The sequence below is a fragment of the Cucumis melo genome, chromosome 1, assembly GCF_025177605.1.
Source record: "Cucumis melo cultivar AY chromosome 1, USDA_Cmelo_AY_1.0, whole genome shotgun sequence".
Taxonomy (NCBI): Eukaryota; Viridiplantae; Streptophyta; class Magnoliopsida; order Cucurbitales; family Cucurbitaceae; genus Cucumis; species Cucumis melo.
The window spans coordinates 22,022,465-22,045,452 of record NC_066857.1 but is presented as its reverse complement, the minus strand read 5'-3'; the positions used below and the strand labels follow the sequence as shown (position 1 = coordinate 22,045,452).

General features: G+C 35.8%; 1 protein-coding gene across 1 annotated transcript; it reads right to left on the bottom strand.

The window, feature by feature from the left end:
* Window positions 1-7,808: 7,808 nt before the first annotated feature.
* On the bottom strand, window positions 7,809-8,201 carry LOC103489785 (uncharacterized). Its single transcript, XM_008449092.1, has one exon. The coding sequence runs from the start codon at window positions 8,199-8,201 to the stop codon at window positions 7,809-7,811; it is 393 nt and encodes a 130-aa protein (XP_008447314.1).
* Between the last annotated feature and the right edge of the window lie 14,787 nt (window positions 8,202-22,988).

The following is a 22,988-nucleotide window of genomic DNA, read 5'->3' as shown; positions in this document are numbered from 1 at the left end:
GAAAACCTCCTATTGAGTCTATTCCTCACCATTTCCCATCGAGTCCATTCCACCACCATTACCTCCCACCGATCCTATTCTATCGTACCATCCCACACTGAGTCCATTCCACCACCACCTCCCATTGATCCCGTTCAACCACCATGAAAGGAGTTTTCAAGGTAGGAGTTGCTAATGGTACAAGATGCAAGAATAGGGTAAATTGCACAAAATGAATTAATGGTAAAATAAGAATATCATGCAAATAGTAAAACAAACAATGCAAATAAGAGAAGATATCAATTGGGTACAAGAAAATACCACAATCTCAAAACTATTCAAGAAAATATCCATACTTACAATGGAAAAGAATTATTACCAAAAAGTAGTTGAATAGTGTAAGAAGGGGTCAAATCCTCAAGGATTTCATGAATAGGTACACAACTCAAGAAATAAAAAAAGGTTAGAAAATTTTCAAGAATCAAGAAATTATATGAAATGGGGGAGATTTTGGTGTCAACAAGTAAGTAAAGAAAATGCAATAATTTCTTTTGGGGTATTTTTTAGATTTAGAACTAGCAGAACACAAAGATATTGATACTATGAAATAGTAAAAGATGAGAATTGGGTGTTTTTGCAAAATTCTTATAATTGAACAAAAAGATGCATTACTAGTTAGATCAATCCTCAACCAATTGTCCTACACTAATGAACTAAGACATGCATTAAAATTCATTCAAACTTTAACAAAAACATTTTCAACTTACCAATTGAAAGCTTGTAGAAATACAAGTTATTATAGCCTTTTAGGTAGAATAATGGAGCCTTAATGCATAAGTTTGGAAGAAAGCATGTAGGAAAGTAAGGAAATTGGTCAAGCTGCGCATTGCGAATCACAAAAGGGCTTCATCCAGTTTATCAGGTTTTGTTTATCTTATTATAGGGATTTAGGCCAAACGAAGAGTAGCCCGGTATAAAACGTCAGGCAAGAATGATGCACATGACAAACCAGACGACCAATATAACAAAGCTAGGCGATCTGAAGCATTAGCGGATAAAAAAGTGGTTGGTGCGAATACTAGAAAAGCTAAAAAGATGCTATGCAATATGAATTGCTAGAAGACAAGAATGGTTAATGAGACAGTCGACCAAATGATGAAAAGACTTCTTCGCCTCTACATGGTAGATATTCAAATGTTAAAGAATTAATGGCACGTCAGACCATGAGAGATGTTCCATCATTCCAAAGCCTATAAATACAAGCACATCTATTTCATTTTAAAGAGTGTGAAATTCGGTGAAAGAACTTAGCTTCATCCCTAACCTTTCTTCTCGTGCTTTAGGTGAGAGCTTAGAGTGAGAGTTGTAAAGAATTCAAATCTCATCTCCCTCAATTCTAAAATAGGCATAAATAGAGTCAAAGAACGCAAGACATTATGTTTTGTGGCTTGTCTCATTTTACTTGCTTTCCCATTTGTAGTTTTTATTTATACTGTATTCATATCTTGAACCCCAGGCCGAGATCTCACACCCCGTCCCAAACCTGGTCTCTAGTCCCAAAAGAGGGTGCGAAGCTTGCAAACTTTGCCTTACTTTGACAACAATTACTAACCAACTATTTTAGCCAACTTAACCCTACAATACGAACCTATTTAACAAATGCTTTAATTTTTGAATATCTATGAAATTTAATATAATGCTTTACAAGGTTAAATAGTTGATTGAGGCGACATAAATCATTTGCTAATTCTAAATTTAGGATGAGCCTCTTTTCAATGCATTCATCATACTTGCTTGCTTTTTGCGATGCAAATACTCAACATTACCATATGATTTATATCTAATATATTCGATTGCATTATCTATAACTCATCCTCTATTAAGGTGAGCAACCTTTTGGTGCCCTATCGCCACACACACTCACATTTTTTATATGCATGTTAAGGAGGAATTTAGTGACAAGGTTGTATCTCAATGCTCTCTTCGCTGCCTATTTAGTAAGGTCTAAGTCATTACGCTTTTGAGTGACAATGCCCAATACTTCATTCATTCTTTCAAATAATATGTCATATTGAGTACAACTCCTAACTAAGCAAGATAGAAAATACCAAAATCCATATTCTCTACTAAATATTTATACTTTGCATTTGATCATGATTACAAAGAACGAATATTATAGAAAGGTAAATAAATGGGTAAGTGAAAGTTGTAATGTTTTCGATTCATAAAGAAAAATTTAGGCCTCTCGGCCATGAGATTAAGATTACAAACACAAAATAAGTAAAATTTACAAATGAAAGTTACAAGAAATGAGTCCAGCCTCTAAGCATAATTGCTTATGCTCATTGGCTCCATTTTTTTTCCCATTACAACTGAGGAAAAACTGGGTTTGGACTCCTCTCAACTCTCCTCTAAGCTCTCACCTAAAGTAGAGAAAAAAGGTAAGGGATGAAGTTAGGATTGTTCTCCACAAATTTCGCACATCTTGTTTGGAGTAGATAGTGGTGTGAAGTTGACCGACATCGTTCTCCTTCTAACAATACTTGTCGACCCTATTTAACCTAAAAACTTTTAACTATTTCATTTAAGAACATAACATATACCCTCAAAAAATGAAAAACATTTAAAACTTGAAAATATGAACTTCGAGAAAATCATCTTCGAATTCATCCAACCAATGAACAATCTGTTCATGTAGGTCTTACATAGACAAGAAATAAGTCCGGAGTCTCAACAACATTATTTCCTAATACAACTCAAAAGTTCTTTACTAAGCCATTACAAACAAAAAAAACTAACTCCTTTGCTAACATAATTCAACCCTTTAAATGCATGAATGGAATGAGTCGTACAAAAAATGCTAAGTCAAACTTTTAGAAGAGTAGGTAGATTTGCAATCAAGCACTGGAAACATGATCTTCACTTGTATGGGAAATAAAACAATAAAGGGCAAGCTAATAAGCCCCATGAGTGACAACTTTTAAAACGAAACCCGTTCACTGAAGTAAGTATGCAACACTTATAAAGAAATCTTTATATAGTATTTTTCTAAATATTTCTAGCAAAGAAACTCATGGGTTAGGATCAACTAGCATGACTTTACTACGTTGTGGTAGGGCATACCCGGTACCTCCACCGTTTTCCTTTTTAACCTTAACTCTATGATGTAGTAGGGCACACCCAGTTCTCCCATTGTCTTTGTCGTAGTGGGGCATGCCTGACACTCCGAGCAACATCGTTGTCATGGAGTACACTTAACATGGACAATGGAAAAATCTTCTATATGCACATAATATCATCATAATCTCAGTTTCAATTTCAATCATGCGTCTAGTTTCACTCTTAGAAATATCAGAACATTTAATCATGCTTTGCTTTTAAGCTTACTAGCTTAAATCTCAACATAGCTTAACTTGTACTTAGCTATTAGAGCTCTTTAACTCGATGTCGCTCTTGCATCATGCTTACTTAAACATATCTTTAACTTAGATATTTCTATAAACTCAACATTCAAATAATTTGTTCAGAATTCTCATGTACAAGGAAACATGTTCGACTCGAATGCTTTTCAATGTAGATCATGCTTACTTATTTATAAATCTAATTAAACTCTTTCTAAACTTGAAACTCGTACTTTGTGATGCATTTATAACTCAAGTATAACTCAAATAATTTAACTCAAAGTATGCTATAAATATAACTTAATAAAACAAGTTCAGAAATTCATTTAAAACTCATTTTTGTCACTCACAACTTTTGGCTTCCTTGGCCTATAGATTTGCCTTATTTCTTCTTGACCTTATTTCTCTTGAACTCTTAATGGCCTTGGGCATGCTCAAGACCACTTCTACAAGCTTGCCCTAACTCAAAACAAGCTCTTGGATTCAAACCTCAAGCCTAACTCTTCCTCTTTAGCTTAAACGTGCCACACTACAAGCTTCTCGGTTACTTCTCGAAGAAAACCTAAATTGAAGTTTGCTGAGATAAACCCTTTTTGCTTTGGCTCCACTCTCCCAAAGTCTCAATCTTTCTCTACCTTTTCTCTATACTTTGCTCTTGAAGTGAAATGGTGTAAAATGAGAGAAAATGTGTCACTCCCTCTTCTGGATCACCTTCTCTCAACTCGAGAGACGACATGAACTCAATCGAATTCATTCCTTTTTGAACGTCGCCAACTAACCTTTAAACCCTGACCTCTAAAAAATATACAAACGAAAGCCAATAACATTAATATTAAAATAAATTGATATGCATACCAGTTTTTAAACAAATTTTATAGCGAACAAACAACAAACTTCATTTTACATGGAAACCAAAATCTACCCACAATAACTTTCTAATTCATAACAGAGTAACTTTTTACTCCAATACTAAAACTTAAAATACTGTAGCAACTCACAATAGCCTTGTGTTCACACTAGATTTTCGAAGAAATTTGGTTCGTGGAGTTGAACTTGTGTTGATGTTGTACTATGTTGATTTGATGCGGTTTGATCTTTAGGATTTGATCCTCTGATTCTCTCTCGGCTAAAAGTCTACGCTTGATTTGAGGAAGCAGAGCACGTGATGTTCTTGAAGTTGGAATCTTGAAAGAAAGCTTGTATCTTTAAAGGAGCTTCAATTTTCGAGGGTGGTTGACTTCAGAAGTTGTCGCTCTTGGGAGAATTCTTTCTAGACCTTCTAGAGTCAAAAAATTTCCAACCCCCACAAATGAAGAGAACTCCTCTATTTATAAAGTTTCTTGGTGGGCTTTTATGGCCTTGGACCTGGTCCAGTCCATGGACCATACCCATGGGCTCAATCACATGGATTTGGGTCATATTTAAATTTGGGCTAAATTAAGCTTATTTTTAGGCTCAATTGAATTTTAGCCCAAGTAAATAATATTTTATTGAACTAAATAATTAATTTGATCCAACTGTTATAGTAAACACATGTGACATCATTAGAATTGCCCAACTTATCTTGAAATTTAATTTGGGACACATGCCAACTTTTAGTTAATCCCAAATACAATTATTTTAGTAAATGACGTGGTAATTTGTAATTGATTTCAAAATTTCTTATTCATCAAATGCCCCCTTTCGAGATTTATGTACGTGTATGGGCGGGTGAATCTCGAAAAGATAAATTTTGAAGTCCAAGTACGAGCTTTTTTTTGCTCAATTTGACATATCAAATTAATCAAACTATGAATTTAGTACATGTGAGTTTGATTTAAATTTGGAATAAGGGTTAGAATATGACCAATCCTTCATTTGATAAAAGTTTAAGGTTTTATCCTCGGTTTACTTTGATTTGAAGATAAAAATTTAAACTTGATGATTTTTTTTATAAAATTTGGAACCATATTTTAATTTGAGATAAGGATTAGGTTTCTACCATACCCTAATTTGTCTTGAGGATGCACAAAAATTTGGAAAAACTAATTTTAATTTTGAGATAAAATGACCAAATTTAATTTTGAGATAAATTCAAGATCTCAATCTTGGGATAAAGTTAGAATTATGGCTCCAATTTAATTTGAGATAAAAATGGAGGTAAAATCTAAATTTTGAAATATTTAAATATGCTTAATTATCTCAAAAGGTGGAATTCGAGATCTTATTTTATTTTAAAATATGTTTGAATATCTCAAAAGTGAAATCCGAGATTTTATTCCAAAATAAAATAACATAAGATAATTGAATTTTAAATTTATTTTATTATTTGAAAATTTTAAAATCATTCCAAATCCTATTAGGAATTGGATACAAGCCTTATAAATAGACTCATACCTTGATTATTCTTTCCTTATCAAGCAGAACAAAGGTATGAGAGGAAAAAAAAAACTTCTCTTCTCCCTCTTTTTTATTTCTTCTTTTCTAATAATTATTTCTTTTTAACTCTCTGTCCCTTTCTTTTAGGAACTAAAGTTGTCGTGCCTCTTTTTGCTTCCAAACGCATCTTCAAAAGGTGAGGATTTTTTCTTCTTTCATCTTTTTTTATTATTTTTTTTCGCAATTGTTTGAAGGTGATTCCGTCGTCAGCGATCGAACATCTACTGGGGGACGATCGGGCTTTTGACGTTAGATCCACTGTCCCGGTAGGAGCGATTAGGCACCTTCGTCGTTTGGAAAGATGACTCCGCCGTTAGTGATCCAACCTTTACTAGGCACGATCCGACTTTTGTAATCAGATCCACCGTTCTGGTAGGAGTGATCGGGCACCTTCGTCGTTTGGAGAGGTGACTCTGTCGTCAGTGATCCAACTACTATTAGGGAATGATCGGACTTTTGCCGTCAGATCCACCGCCTTGGTAGAAGCGATCGAACACCTTCATTGTTTGGAGAGGTGACTCTGTAGTCATCGATCCAACTTCTACTAGGGGACGATCAGACTTTTGCCGTCAGATCCATCGCCCTGGTAGGAGCAATCAAGCACCTTCATCGTTTAGAGAGGTGACTCCACCGTCAGTGATCCAACTTCTACTGCGGGACGATCAGCCTTTGCTGTTAGATCCACCGCCCTGGTAGGAGCGATCAGACACCTTTGTCATTTGGAGAGGTGACTCCACCTTCAGCGATCCAACTTCTACTGGGGGACGATCAGGCTTTTGTCGTCAGGTCCACTGCTTCGGTAGAAGCGATCAGACACCTTCGTCATTTGGAGAGGTGACTTCGTCGTCAGCGATCCAACTTTTATTGGGGGACGATCGGGCTTTTTCCGTCAGATTCACCGTCCTGGTAGAAGTGATTAGGCACCTTCGTCGTTTGAAGAGGTGACTCTACGTCAGTGATCCAACTTCTACTGGAGGACGATCGGGGCCTTTGTCGTCAGATCCACCATCCTGGTAGGAGCGATTGAACACCTTCGTCATTTGGAGAGGTAACTCTGCCATCAGCGATCCAACTTCTATTGGGGGATGATCGGGCTTTTGCCGTTAGATCCATCGCTCTAGTAGGAGCGATTGGACACCTTCGTCGTTTGAAGAGGTGACTCCACCGTTAGAGATCCAACTTCTATTGAGGGACGATCGGGCTTTTGTCATCAAATCCACTGCTCTAGTAGGAGCGATCGGGCACCTTCTTCGTATGGAGAGTTGACTCTGCCGTCAGCAATCTAACTTATACTAAGGGACGATCAGGCTTTTTCCGTCAGATCCACCACCCTGGTGGAAGCGATCGTGCACCAGTATTGAAACTTTTATTCTTTGATTGCTCAACTTTTTATTTTCCTCATATTGAATGCAATTTGTCGTTATTTTTTTTTCTCATTTAATTGGTATGGTATTCATATATATTCAGATTGTTTGGGAGCCTCTTTGGTAAATGATGCTCTAATTATGGCCTTAGCTCAAGGTCCTTTTCTTTTTTTTTTATACGACTGCACTTAGATTTCTTTAAGTTGCCTATGTACCCTTTATAATATAGGGATCATGTCATAACATAGTTCAATTGATTTTTTTTTATTGGACTAAACTTAAAGTTTCCATTAAGCTGCCTATGTACCCTTTATAATATAGGGATCAAGTCATAACGTAGTTCAATTAATTTTTTTTACTGAATAATGACGTTAAGCATTAAATTTCTTGAGAAACTTGCCATTGATTAGGCCAATTTTTAATCCACCTCGATCAACAATCTTGTATACGCCATTTGTGGAAACTTTTTTGACAATGTAAGGTCCATCCCATTTAGGTGTGAACTTATTTCCTGTATGCCTCGTTGTGATGATCGGTCTTTTTATAGCAAGTACTAGATCACCAACCTTTAAGAAGCGAGGTTTAACATGCTTATCAAAAGCTTTAGACATTCTTGCTTGGTAACATTCCAATGCTTGCTGAGCTTCTAGTCGCTTTTCATCAAGTCTTCTAACTCTTGAAGACGTAACTTGACATTGTCTTCAGTAGTCAACCCCTCTTGCATTGCCATTCTTAATGATGAGATTTTTTTCGAGGGGAAGGACAACCTATACACCGTAAACAAGCGAATATGGTGTAATCCCTGTAGGAGTGTAATGAGTGGTTCGATAAGCCCAAATGCTTCATCGATTCTTTCTTGCCAATCCCTCTTCGACTTGTAGACAATTTTCTTTAGAAGATAGCATATCGTTTTATTAAATGCTTCTGCTAGTTCATTCGCAGCTGCGTTGTACATACATGACTTGTATTGCTTGGACTTGAATTTTTCACATAATTTATCTATCATGCTATTGGAGAATTTCCTTCCATTATCGGTCATGATTCGGTGAGGAATATCGTATCGATAGATGATGTGGGTACGAATAAAGTTCGCCAGGTTCTCTTTCTTGGCCTCTCTCAAGGGAATGGCCTCAACCCACTTTGAGAAATAATTTGTTGTTGCAAGGATATAAGAATGTCATGCTGATGATTTTGGTATAATAGGGCCAACCAGATCAAGTCCCCAAGCTTCGAACGGCCAAGAAGCAACAGTTGGATGTAGAGGTTTTAGAGGTTGATGTATGAAGTTTGCCTGGTATTGACAAACTTCAATCTTCTTTGCATAGTCCATTGAAGCTTGAACTACCTTAGGCCAATAATAGTCTATTCTTCTCAACTGAAATTGAAGCTTTGATCCCAATTAATGTGCTCCACAGACGCCTGCATGCGCTTCCTTTAGAGCTTTTATCGACTCTTCCTTTCCAAGACATTGAAGGAAGAGCCCTTCAAGAGAACGACGATATAAGATTCATTTGTAATAAATGAAGTGTGCAACCTTTTATCGTACTTCAGTTTTATGACAAGATTCCTTTAAGCATTCCATGTTCAAGATACTCTATGATAGGTTGACGCCAATCTTCTTCGTCAATCAAATGAGATGTTGTTATGTTCGCTTCTTGACATTTAGACAAAATTGGAGGCATAATCCATCATTGACAAAGTGGTATATTCAGAGCTACGTCATCTGGCATCGTTAAGGTTGTGGCCAAATTTGCCAATACGTCTACTCTCTTATTTTCTGTTCTAAGGACATGCTCCAACATCACGCTATCAAACCTTTCCATAAATTATCGAGCATAAGCGAAGTATGGCTTCAAGTCTTCATGTTTCACATCATACTGAAGCGAGAGCTGATTGATTATCAACTTTGAATCACCGTAAATTTCTATGAATGATACTCTGATCTTTAATGCCATTTGAAGCCAATTATCAAGGCCTGATATTCATTCACATTGTTTGAGCACAGTTCAGCAAGTGCAAAGTTATAAGGCAACATATGTTTCTCATGAGAAGTGAGGATGATGCCTGCCAGCACCACTTCTTCCGTTGCACCATCAAAATACGTAGTCCAAGGTTTCATAACTTCCATAAAGAAAACTTCATCATTTGTTAAGTCTTCACATAACTTTCAATTTGAAGGAATTGGGTGGTCTGCTAGAAAGTCTGCCAACACTTGTCCTTTTATCGTCATTTAAGTAATATAGACGATGTCATATTGTTGGAGTAAAACTGCCCATTTGGTTAAGCATCCAGAGATAATCGAACTAGACAGAACATATTTTATAGGGTCTGCCTTTGCTACTAAATGAATTGTGAACGTTGCATATAATGCCTCAACTTATCGATAGCAAAGAAAAGTACAAGGCACATTTTCTCAATGTGAGAATAGTTAACTTTGGCCCCAACTAAGGTTCTGCTTAGATAGTAAAGAGCACGTTCCTTTCTCTTCTCCTCTTGCTCTAACAATGCGCCTAGAGACCTTTCCTGTACAGTAGTGTACAATATTAATGGCTTGCTAGGTACTGGGGCTCTTAATATTGGGGGATTAAGTAAGTATTTCTTTACGCTATCAAAAGCATTCTGACAAGCCTCATCTCACACAAAAGTTTCTCCTTTTCTCATTAACTTTTGAAAAGGTTGGCATCGACCGACCAGGTAGGAGATAAACCTTCGCATGTAAGCCAATCGTCCCTAAAGACTTCTTAGGTCATGCAAACTCTTTGGCCTTGGCATCTTCTGAATGACATCAATCTTGAACTGGTCTATCTCAATCTTTCGGTGCCTTACAATGAAGCCAAGAAACTTTCCTGAAGTCACATCGAACGCGATTTGAGAGGGTTCATCCTCAGCAAACATTTTCGCAAGCGGTCGAACACAACTTTTAAATCCTTCAAATGGTCTAGTCATCTCTTGGATTTGACCACAAGGTCATCAACATAGCACTCGACATACTTATGTAGCATATCGTCAAATGATTTTTGCATAGCACATTGATAAGTGGCGCCAACATTTTTCAATCCAAAGGGCATCACCTTATAACAATATATTCCCTTTGGAGTTCTAAAAGCTGTCATTTCTTCATCAGAAAGAGCCACTCGTATTTGGTTATATTCATATGACCCATCCATAAAGGATAATACCTTGTGTTCAGTAGTTGCATCAATCATGATTTTTGTGATGGGCAAAGAAAAATCATCTTTAGGGCATGCATTATTCAGGTGCTACACAAACGCGAAATTGTCCGTTCTTTTTTCTAACAGGGACAATGTTTACTATCCATGTTGGATATTTGACATCACGAATGAATCCTGGTTCAATCAACTTGTTAACTTTAACCTCAATCTGAGGAATAAGCTCTAGTCGAAAACGTTGTTGCGCTTGCTTAATCGGTCGATACCCTGGTTTAATTGTGAGATGGTGGACTACTACTTTTGGATCAAGTCTTAGCATCTCCTTGTATGACCAAGAAAAAATGTTCTTATACTCTGTGAGAAAACTCATATACTTATCCTCCTCTTCACTAGAGAGAGATGCACTAATGAAAATTGGGCGTGGTTCCTCTATTGTACCAAGGTTTACCTTTTTCAGCTCATCTACGGTAGATTGGCCACCATCCTCTAAACTCTGTGGAGCATCTTCCACGTCTTCTTTAGGGGTTCCAATCTCTAATTCCTTAAGAATGGTGATACGATGACATGAGGTTTCACTTTCTCCTTGTTCTGAGTCTTCGTTTTTTAGGATTAGTTAGTATAACATCATGTCTTTTTACCTTCAAGGAACCTTGACTTGTATTGAGAGTAACAAAAGTTTTTTTTCATTCGGAAAGGAAGATTGCTACGAATTTCTCTCTCTCCCTTTATCTCACAAGGAAACTCCTTATCATGATAATTCTCGGCGTCTGTATGCTTAATTCAGCACCAAACTGACGCGTGAGATGTTGATTCCTTCTTCTTTGTGTCTATGCTAGAACCAATCTTGACATATGGGCCTCCATCCCCAAGACGATTAAAAATTTGAGCATGGTGGTTGTACATTTTCCTTTTTAGCCACAATGCCTTTTAAAGGCTGACGGTCTTGTAGTCGTCGATGCCTGACATACGCCTTTCTCTTTTTTAAAGGTCTTAGTTAGCATTTGAAAGGTTGATCGTTGGTTAAGGCTAGATGTTGATTGGAGACCTTTTCTTTCTGCCTCTGTCATGCTTAGTCTTTCAAATAACGGGGCACGTGCAACATGCGGTCTAATTCGGTCAAATGCTGAAGTTCTCTAATTGTCGCCTTTTTTTCCTTCCATACTATCAATCTCCTCTACAGTTATATGATTGCTGTCTACCACTTTTTCCTTCTCCTTTCTAGTTATACGAATTGGCTCTGGCGACTTGTATCCGAGTCATTTTCTTGACACGGGTATAACATGTCCTTCATGTAACAGCTTCTTTTGGATTAAGGAAAGCTCAGGTTGTTCATGAATTTTTGAGCTTTTAAACTCGGTTTGATCTATGAAGTTATAACCTGCTTTCACCATCAATTTATAAGCCTTAGGGTCGAACTCGTCTTTTATCCACCTTTGAGGCAAGCTTGCTTCTGTCAAGTTTATCTTTATCTCTTTCTTAGTTATTTTGGTAAGTGGTGTAGTGAAGCTTTCTTTTAGGACTTCAATGTCACCAACCTTCGAGCCTTGTGGGAACTCTACAGATGGTGAACCACCTTTCTTGCGTCTCGATAGAGGGACATAGTGCAAAATCGGTGGGTTTGACGTCTTTTCATCGATCAAGATCATACTTTTTATTGTGCTCGTGGATGCCTCACCCTTTCTAAAGTTAAAGTTTCCTGTACTTTTATGTGGTTCTTTGCTTGCAAGTGATTTCATTTGTAAGTTATCTTCTCTGTTTACAAGAGGAATTTCTAAAGGCACGACTTCTAGACTATTGTCATTCTTCAAATAAAACTTTGCATCTGCAAAGTGAGACTCAACCTCTGAGAACGGGTTAGAGTCGGCCTTAACCTTCTTTACGTTGTCTTGATAAAATTTGATGCACAGATGCAGTGTTGAAGTTACTACTCCATTTCCATGAATCCAAGGAAGTCTGAGTAACAACTTATAAGTGGTCCTCAAGTCTATAACATAAAACAATGCACTAGCCTTTAGGTCACCAATTATGAGTTCTAAGTGTATCATACCTATTACTCTTGGCTGCCCTAGTTGAAACCTTGAATTACCAATTTACTATTTGAGAGTTCATCCATCAAGATGCCTAATTACCTCATAATCGACTTCAACATTATATTGACAGATGATCCATTATCGATGAGAATCTGATCGACTCTCTGTTCTCGAACATATCCAGAAACATACAAGGGTCTATTATGAAGTTTAAATCCCAATAGTAAATCCTCATCTGAGAAGTCTATAGACATGCAATAAGGAGTACTCTCGTCTGTCACAGTTGGAGCACTCGAATTTGATGTTGTTGATTAACAATGCATTAATAAGGATGGTTTTGGTTTCTTGAGGAAGTGATAACAAATCATCCACATTGAACCGCGATAAGTCTTTTGACACTCCATCCTCTAGTGATTTTGGCAGGATTCTTTCTTCCTTTGTTGCGTTAATAGCATGACATGCAATAACTTCTAGGTTTTCATTCTGATGCTCACAAATGAATCTTGTTAGAAAGAAGTCTGCCAAGGTTACTAAGCGTTGAGGTCGAGGGAAATCCTTGTCTTCCTCGTGCACGAGCTTAGGCTTTCGAGTCTTTTTTTTTATTCTTTTAAGCCTTATTCCCTCTTCTGTAATTTCCGTAGAAACGAGACTCTTTTTTGGGTCGGAGTTGACTTTCTTTTCTTTCGGTGAGTCACAACGATCCACCCTTCATCGTCTTCTTCGATTGATCTTTCTTTTTCTTGAAAATCCTCGGGTGCAACATCCTAATGGAATTGGACCACTATAGGCTCGAAGGTCTTAAACTGGACCAAGCTTTTCCTTTGCTCAAAAGTCAATCTTGGCGAAAAGGCCTTAGACATTATCGTTACTGCTGCATGGTTTGTTTGAGCTACCTCCTCTAGGTCTAGCTCAATCTTTTTCTCATGAGCTAACCTTAAAATTAGCTCCTTCAACACAAAACATTTCTCTACTGGCTGACTAATGACCCGATGATACTTGTAGTAGTTAGGATCATCCACCTTTCCTGCTTGCTCAGATCACTTACATTCCGGCAGTTAGATCAACTGCTTCTCTAGTAGTTGCTCTAGCATGTCAGCAATATCTGAATTAGGAAATGGGTAAACTTTTCCTGTCTTTCTTTTAAAGTTAGACATCGTCTCTCACTTCCATCATCCTTCTTTTCATCTCTCCCTTCTTTTCTTTTGGAGAACTTCAGTTGAGTCGTGTTTATGACCATAGATTCTTTCAGGGTGCTCTTCATTATCTTTTTAGCACCCTTCGTCTCTTCCTTATCTTTTCGTACTTTAGGAACCTCTTAGTTCCTCTACTAACGATGCTCAATTCTATATCTTGAGCGCGAGTTGCTAACTCTTCAAATGTGTGTGGCTTTATTCCTTGTAAAATGTAGAGGAGTCCCCAATGCATGCCTTGGGTGCACATTTCTACAGCCGACAGTTCGGTGAGTCGATCTTTGCAGTCAAGACTCAGAGCTCTTCATCGATTTATGTAGTTGATGACTGACTCTCCCTTTTGTTGTTTTATGTTTGTAAGCTCCATCGTGCTTATGGTACGTTTTATAACGACCCGAACTTTTAAACTAAGTTAAGGTCACTACTAAAAAGATAAACATCAAAAGACACTTTTTTTAAAAGAGGATAACTAAAATCTTTATAAAATTAATATCAAAACGTTCACGAAAAACATAAGATTATCAAAATTAACGAAAATAATTTGAAAACGTGACCCGCGGGTTCTAACAATTTTAAAGAACTAAAAACAAATAAATAGAATAAAATCTTTAAGTAAAATGGTTAAAATTTAAAAATACTAAAAGACATATAAATGAGTGCGGAAGCTGAACTGTGTCCCTATATGGCATGTCACGGATCCCTCGCTGTCGCTCGCCAGCTTCTTAAGTTCTTTACCTTAGCCTGAAATATTAAACATAGGAAAGAGTGAGTATATAAATATACTCAGTAAGGGACCCACTACTAGTCCCGCTAGGTGATCTGTTAACTTTCCGTTAGAAACATAATCATAACGTTGTGTGTCCAATAGAGCACACCTGAGTGAGTGAGACCTTACGAACACCCTTAAATCGTGCGAGTGATCTCGAAGGAACACCCCTAGTCGTGCGAGTGATCGCAGGTACACACTTCATAAACATATATGTAATACGTAGGTACACCCCTAATCGTGCTAGTGGTCCCGTCGGAACACCCCTAGTCGTGCGAGTGACCCCGTATACACAATATAACTGTCCCTTAACCGTGCATGTGATCCGTAGGTACACCCCTAAATCGTGCGAGTGATCTCGTAGGAACACCCCTAGTCGTGCGAGTGACCCCATAGATAAGACCACAATACAGGTGGGGTAAAAAGCTTAACAGACAAAGTTAACAGACACACCATAATCCAAAGCATGTAACATAATCATCATAAACATCATAACATGACATGAATATTAATCATAACGTCCTTATTCATGTGATTAATATATCATGTATCATAAACATCAACAGTCGTCAACAACATACTACCGGTCATTAACATAACATCAGTCATCAACATCAATCATCAATACAATGACAGTCATTATCAATAACATCAAGTTATGCATTTTAGCTACCATCAATGCATAATCATAATTACATGCGGTCTCTTAAATTCAGTTCAAAGATCTAGTAGGAGAATCTCTTACCTTGAGATTTTAGCCAAACAAAGTACTTCATAGAGGACAGTAAAAATAATCTTTAATTAACTTGATCCTAATCATAAAAGAAAAACTCAGTATCTTAATTAATGAAATTAACAATTGGTTAACATCCATAAATTCTCCCAAATTAATTAACTTCTCAAACAACAGGGGTTGAAACCAATTCAACCTTGATTGGGAAAAATCCAAGATTTAAATCTTAAAAAAATTAGCCAATTGAACCTTTAAAGAAACCCCAAAAAGATCCAAAATTAAATTAATAAAATATTAATTTAATTTCATTGGCTTACCAAGGTTACTGAGATGGAGGTTGAAAAATCCTCTTATCCTTGATGGAAAAATTCATCACTTTAAATCCTCAAGTTTCCAAAAGAGACCAATCTCAACTTTAACTGATGAGGCGGCGACAACATAGAGTTATCTTAGAGAAGAAGAACCTTTTTCTTTTTCCTTTATTTTCTAACTTAAGCATTCCAATGTTATTTATAGACCCAAATGATAACAATAATATTTATGATTATTATTTTCTTTTTCTTTTCCTTTTAGGATATATATATATATATATATATATCTTTATTCCCATTATCTTTCCTAAATAAATGCCTTAAATGCACAAAATCTTAGGTATTTATAACCAATAATAATAATAATAATACTTCTTTATTATTATTATTTTTCTCTCACCAAAATCTACAATAAACATATATATTTATTTAAACCATCATCCTCTCTTTTAAATAAATATATATTTTTTTCATCCAATCAAATCAACTATCTCTCTCCTCATAGATTATCTTCTTTTCCAAACAAATATAATTATATTCCATCATATAAATAACTTCACTTTTCCAAATTATTAATTATATATGTATATATATATATATATCCACATATATATATACTCAATTAAATCCAATTCCACCAAAACTAACTTTTCCCTCCAAAATCTCAAATTAACTTAAATTCTCAATTAATTTAATCAATCAAATCTTTTCCAATAAATCAACTTCCAACATGAATTATCTTAACCCAACCATAACAACTCCACTTCATAATCAAAATTTATCTTTCTGCAGAATAATTAATTATCTTCCACAATAATTAATTATCATTTATCTTTTCCTTAAATAATTATATTTCAACAAATATAATTATCTTTTTCTTCAACATAATAATTATATATATATTTCCATATATACATATAATTATCAAATCTCCAACAAACTTTTCACCCCACAATTTAATTAAATAACATCCATGATTATTTAATTAAATTCAACTTCAACAACACTAAAAATCCACTACTTTACTTAACCTCTGAACCTACCATTTAATCAAAATCTCAACAAACTACACATACTAAAACCTTTAAATTAATTAAATATTCATCCAACAAATATTTAATTAATTTCAATTCCCACAAAATCAAATACTTTTTATTAAATGAATTTAAAATAACGCCCACTAAATTAAATCTAATTAAACAAAATTAAGATAATTAACTCCAAAATTATCTTAATTTTTGGGGCGTTACACGTTTGGTGTTGTAGAAATGGTTGAGGAACTCTTTTTCTAGATGTTCCCAGCTGTCAATGACTTCTGACTTCAGATCGGTGTACCACTCGAAAGCATTTCTTTTAAGCTTCGAACGAACTGCCTAACAAGGTGGTCTTCTCTTGATCCTGCATTCTCGCATGTTTCGACGAAGTGGGCGATGTGCTACTTTGGGTTGCCCTTTCCATCGAACTGCTGGAATTTAGAGGTTGGTACCCAAATGGCATTCTCAACTTGTTGATTCTCTTGGTGTACGACTTAAAGTACATGAAAGAAGTTTGCCGCGGTCCTCCATACTGAGCTCTAATGAAATTCTGATCATATCCTGTAGTTGTTGAACTGAGAGAGAAGCAACAAAAGCTTATTGTTGTTTTGGTTGGTTTCTTTGCACCACATTCTTCCCTTTATCAGTAGCTTTGACAATAGGAGTTTGACTTGACTCAGCAGTTTCACGAGTCTGCATTTGCTCTCTCAAAGTTGTGATTTCGTGGTCTCGTTCCTCCACAACCTTTATTAGGAGGTTAATTTTCCTCTCCATCTCAGCCTCGACTATTATATCAGCCATCACACACAGACATCACGTTAGGAGAATTATCATACAAAGGGTTTTTTTTAGAACAATCCTGGCTTTAGAAGACTCCATTAATTGCTTAAGAATGCTCTACGCGATGGCAAAACTTTGATCTTGCTCTTGGGTGATTCCCTTAGAATGACTGCGGATGATGGGTCTTGTGTAAGCGTCACTTGCAACAGAAGATTTGGATGCAACCTTTTTTTATGCCAATAATTTTCTTATAGATTTGGATGACGAGAGAAAGATGAGAGGTAGAGATGTCCCATTGGGCGTGCCAATTTATTCACTAGGATTTCCAAAGAAATTTGGTTCGTGGAGTTGAACTTGTGTTGATGTTGTATTTATGTTGATTTAATGCAATGTGGTTTGATCTCTAGGATTTGATCCTCTGATTCTTTCTCGGCTGGATGCTTATGCTTAATTTGAGAAAGCTGAGCACGTGATGTTCTTGAAGTTGGAGTCTTGGAATAAAGCTTGTATCTTCAAAGGAGCTTCAATCTTTGAGGGTGGTCAACCTCAGAAGTTAGGGAGTCTTCTAGCTCTTGGAAGAATCCTCTCTAGATCTTCTAGAGTCAAAAAATTTCCAACCCCCATAAATGAAAAGAACTCCTCTATTTATAGAGTTCCTTGGTGGGCTTTTATGGTCTTGGACCTGGTCGAGTCCATGGACCATACCCATGGGCTCAATCACATGGATTTGAGTCATATTTAATTTTGGGATAAATTAAGCTTATTTTTTGGCTCAATTGAATTTTAGCCCAAGTAAATAATATTTAATTGAACCAAAATAATTAATTTGATCCAATTGTTATAATAAAGACATGTGACATCATTAGAATTGTCCAATTTATCTTTAAATGTTAATTTGGGAAACATGTCAACTTTTAGTTAATCTCAAATACAATTATTTTAGTAAATGACGTGGCAATTTGTAATTGATTCCAAAATTTCTTATTCAACACCTTGTCTTTATGATTTGTATATATTTTGCGTTGAAAGAACTCTTGTATTTGTTAAATGTACTTTTGATCAAATATCAATGTAGTCGTTATTCTAATTGAGTTCTCATTTTGCATTAAGGTTGATGTTGTGTTCATTCTGCTCAATAGGTGTTTTGCATACAATCTCCCGAAGAGGTTCACATAGAATGTCTAGGCGGTCACATCTCCACTTGGTCGCATATAGGGACTTTTGAGGCGGAGCGTGACATACATACTTAGAACCTTAATAAAAAATCTACGATATAATGGAGCGTGATTCACAAACAAACAAGCAACCATTAATGTATATCCTGAACCTTGGAGACTTAAGTCTTTTAATAACTTGGAAGGATAAGTTTATATTGAAGTTAAGATTGAGGAAGTAACTCAAAGAGGGTCATTGTAAGTATGTCATTGTTGGTAAAAGAAGGAAAGTCATAATAAGGTTGTTAAGATGTTCTTAATATTTAGGGTTGTATGATTTAAGTAAGCCAAGTGATGGAAAGATAAGGGAAATAAGGTTGGTGGGGGTTGGCAAGTGAAATTTTGGCTAAGTCCATGAGCTAGGCAAGATAGGCATGTTAGGCAACCAAAAGGAATGTTGAAAACCTCCAAGGACATTGTCAGGAAACAATGGCATGCATTGAGTTTATTTGGGGGAGAGAGCCTCTAAATGAGTGTCTTGTGCAACCAATTGCACCTAGGCGAGAAGAAGCTTGGCATGAAGGGCTGGTAGGCTAAGGGTTGTGGAAAGAAGGCCTAGGCATTGAAGCTAGGTGGCCATGTGGTTAGGTAAGGAGACCATTGTGCGCGAGGAAGGCTTGGGCGGCCAAGTAAGAGAGGTTAGTTGGTGTTTTGCTTGATGCTTGTAGGCATGGAACCTTATGATGTGTGAGGTTGTAAGGGTTGTGGGCACTCTTTACATGTTGGTCAAGTGGTTTACAGATGCCCACAATATGCACAGTTCATTTTTGTGGCAAGTAGAAGGTGTCAAAGGGTTAACATGTAAGACTCACTATAAATAGGTAACTTCATATGAGGAATGTTCACAAACCACTTGTGTGTTTTGCTTCAAACCACTTGCAAAAGTTCAAACTTTGAGTCTAGTTTTAAGTTTAAGGTTGCTGAACAAAAGTGGGTGAGGAAAATAAAGTTTGGACTCAAGAAAGAGAGAAAGGCAATTTTTCAAAGTAATCTAAGCAGTGTTCACTTTTCAGGAGCTATAGGATTCATCGCTTGGATTTTTAAATTGAATTTTTCAGGTAAGCAAGTTAAAACATTCATAAACAACTGTGTAGAAGAAAATTTTCCATTAAAGTTATGAATTTTAGTTTTAAATTTTCAAAGTTGGGTTAAAGTTCTAGATGAAAAAGTGGTTATGAGCAGTGCTTGAGGTTGGTTGAGTGTCAAGAAAGGTGAGGTGAACTGGGCATAAGTTTAAAGCAAAAGAGGTTAGTTGGTGGCACAATAAGAAATTGAGGTTTTCTCGATGCACAAAATGCGTAGGAAGAAATGACGTCGGGATATACGTCTTATCCTGACGACACTTTTTGCACGTTGGGTAAAGGAACTTTTCCCGACGCCGTGATAGAGTCGTCGGGAAAGATGACAACATTTTCGATGTTTGGGTGAATAGCATCGGGAAAGTTAACTTATCTCGACGCCTCCTGAATGCATCGGGAACTGTCAATCTGAAAAGTTTATAATTTTTTAATATATTTGACTTCTTCCGATGCCGTACATAACGGCGTCGGGAGAAGTTTCTAATTTTTTAAATATATTTAATTTCTCTCGACGCCATACATAACGGCGTCGGGAAAAGTTTACAATTTTTTAAATATATTTAATTTCTCCTGACGCCATGCATAACAGTGTCAGGAGTTCCCTTTAAAACCCATTTTTCAGATCTGTTTGACAGATCTGAAAGAAAACTGAAAAATGAGAGAGAGAGAGAGAGAGAGAGAGAGAGAGAGAGAGAGAGAGAGAGAGAGAGAGAGAGAGAGAGAGAGAGATTCCAAAGTTCCAAAAGAGAAAGAAGTGCCATCCACCATCCGGTCTTCGCCGTTAATGTTCGTCGTCCAATCTTCACATTTGCCCGCCGCCCCTCACCGTCGGTAAGTCAATCCCTTCTTTTTTTATTTATTTATTTTGGTTTAGGTATTAGAAATATAATTAAACTTGTGATTGTCTTGTGGATTTGTATCAATAATGTTTAAACTATGTTCATTTTATTGTGGATTGTGTAAATTTTGTTCTTATTGTGTTGATTTTTTGTTATTGTTCTTGATGTTCTCAATCCTCCCTTCCGGTGTAAATGTTTTGTTATTTTTGTTGATTTTCTTATTGTTTTTATTGTTCTTTATGTTCTTTATTATTCTTTATGTTTAAACTATGTATCAATAATGTTGATTGCTAAATTTTCCATTCGTTTGTTTAGATCTCATTCTCAGTTGTGCAAAAAAAATTGTGGATCTCCTAACGCATAAATATAGTGTCGGGAGATCCCTTGACATCTTCTGACGCTATATTTGTGCGTCAGGAGATGTCAAGGGCTCTTTCGATGCTATATTTTGGTGCGTCGAGAAAGCCTCTCCCAACACTATATTTTGGTGCATCGGGAGAGGCTCTCTTGACTCATTTCCCCCAACGCCGTTCTCGACGTGGATTAATGCATCGGAAAAAGATTTTCCAACGCTTTTCATATATCACCCAATGCTTTTGTGCGTCGGGAGACCTCTATTTTCTTGTAGTGTGGGTAAGAGCATGCGACAGAGGGCCAGTGCATGGTCAAGCAGCGCAAGGCACACGACAATCCCTAGGCGGAAAGATGCGCGCGAAGCATCAGGCACAAGGTCGAGTGATGCACACGACACACCTTATGCGTGAAGTTAGCACGTGACAAGGCTGGGCAGAACACTGCGCGCACAACAACCTCCTTATTACTCATGCCTGAGCGTCAGCCTATGTTAAAAGGCATTTTTTAGCCATTTTTGGTGATTTTTGGCATTTCTAAGTAACGTTTTTATATTTTCATGATTAAAGGGAATTAATTGAAATTAATTAACATTATTTCAGGTTAAGAAGAAATCAAGTAAATTTATAAGCCAAGGATCTAAGTTTGTATCTGTGAGTGAAAAATGAATTTCTTAAGTGGTTTCAAACCATGTTTTACACGTTACTGTTTAAAGAATGCTTGAGCTAAATGTTAAATAATATTGATTTACATGGAAATTTACAAAAGCATATTTTTGAAATGTTTATCATGCTTTGAGTTATCTGAATTACGAACTATTTCTAAAGCATGTGAACTGTTTAAAGTATTTGATTAAGCATAAATTGTTGAGGATTATTTATGGCTAAGAAAGAGAAAATGAGTTTGACAGGACATGGTTATGGTTTATGGTTTTTTTTAAGAAAATTGATTCTTTAAATGTTTGAAACATTGTTTACAAGGTTTATGATCTTATACATATTTTATCTAATCCAAGTTATCCCAAATAGCTCTACGAGGTAGGTTATGGGGCACCAAGGGATTTGAGTCACATACACTTATTTCCAGGAACAGAGTTAGAGATGTCTACCTCTGAGGAATAGTGAAATGATGAAAGTTGGTTATGTTAAAAAGTTTAGAATATTAGTCTCAAATCGTTGGAGCTCATGATTTGTAGGTTCATTAGGTCTTTCTACAAGCTGTTAATGAAATTAAACTTAGAATAGTATGATTGAAAAATTAAAATTTTCTGAATTAATAAAACGTTAATAGTATTTGATATGATTAACCACTTTGTATTAAGAGAGAAATGATATTTAAATAATATTTAAATATCAGAAATTCAAATTAAGTCAATCGGATTGATTGAGATTATTGATTTTTTATTTGATATTAAATAATAATTAGTTAAATAGTTTAATTAATTATTTTTATTTATTTAAAATATATTTTATAAAATAAATAAATTAGATCAATTTAGAGGTCTTTTTAAAAAATATAACAAAACGGCAAAATATTTATACCGTATAGAACAATTCTAAAAACGGAAAAAACCCACAAGCCTACAATGAAAAATACCAAAAATGTCCCGTTAACCACACATTCAACAACGTGCATAATATGCGTAATATATTAGGTACACGATCGTGTAGATTTGGCTATTGTTTGGTACACGATTGTTTAGATTTGGTCGTTTAGATTTGACTATCCAAATCTAAACGATTTATTTTTTTCAATTATATCGTTTAATTTGGTTACACAATCGTTTAATTGAGTTACATGATCATTTGGATTTGGTTACACAATCGTTTAGATTTGACTACACGATCGTTTAGATTTGGCAACCCTAAATCTAAACAATTTTTATTCAAAATTTGGTACATGTCATTTAGATTTGGCTAAACGAACTTTTTCAAGATTCTTTTGGTACACGATCGTTTAGATTTGTTTACACGATTGTTTATTTTTTTTAGGATTTTTTAGTACATGATCGTTTAGATTTGGCTAAATCATTTTTTTTAATTCTTTTGGTACACGATTGTTTAGAATTTGTTACACGATCATTTAGATTTGGCTACTTTAAAATTGAATGATTTTTTTTTTCAAAATTTAGTACACAATCGTTTAGATTTGGCTAAAAGAATTATTTTTCAAGATTCTTTTGATACACGATTGTTTGGATTTGTTTACACAATCGTTTATTTTTTTAAGATTTTTTGGTATACGATCGTTTAGATTTGACTAAACGATTTTATTAAATTCTTTTGGTACACGATCGTTTATTTTTTTTACACGATTGTTTAGATTTGGC

What these genes read in the sequence shown, in the direction of transcription:
- LOC103489785 (XM_008449092.1), bottom strand. Translation starts at nt 8,201, where the DNA reads ATGACCGATAATGGAAGGAAATTCTCCAATAGCATGATAGATAAATTA.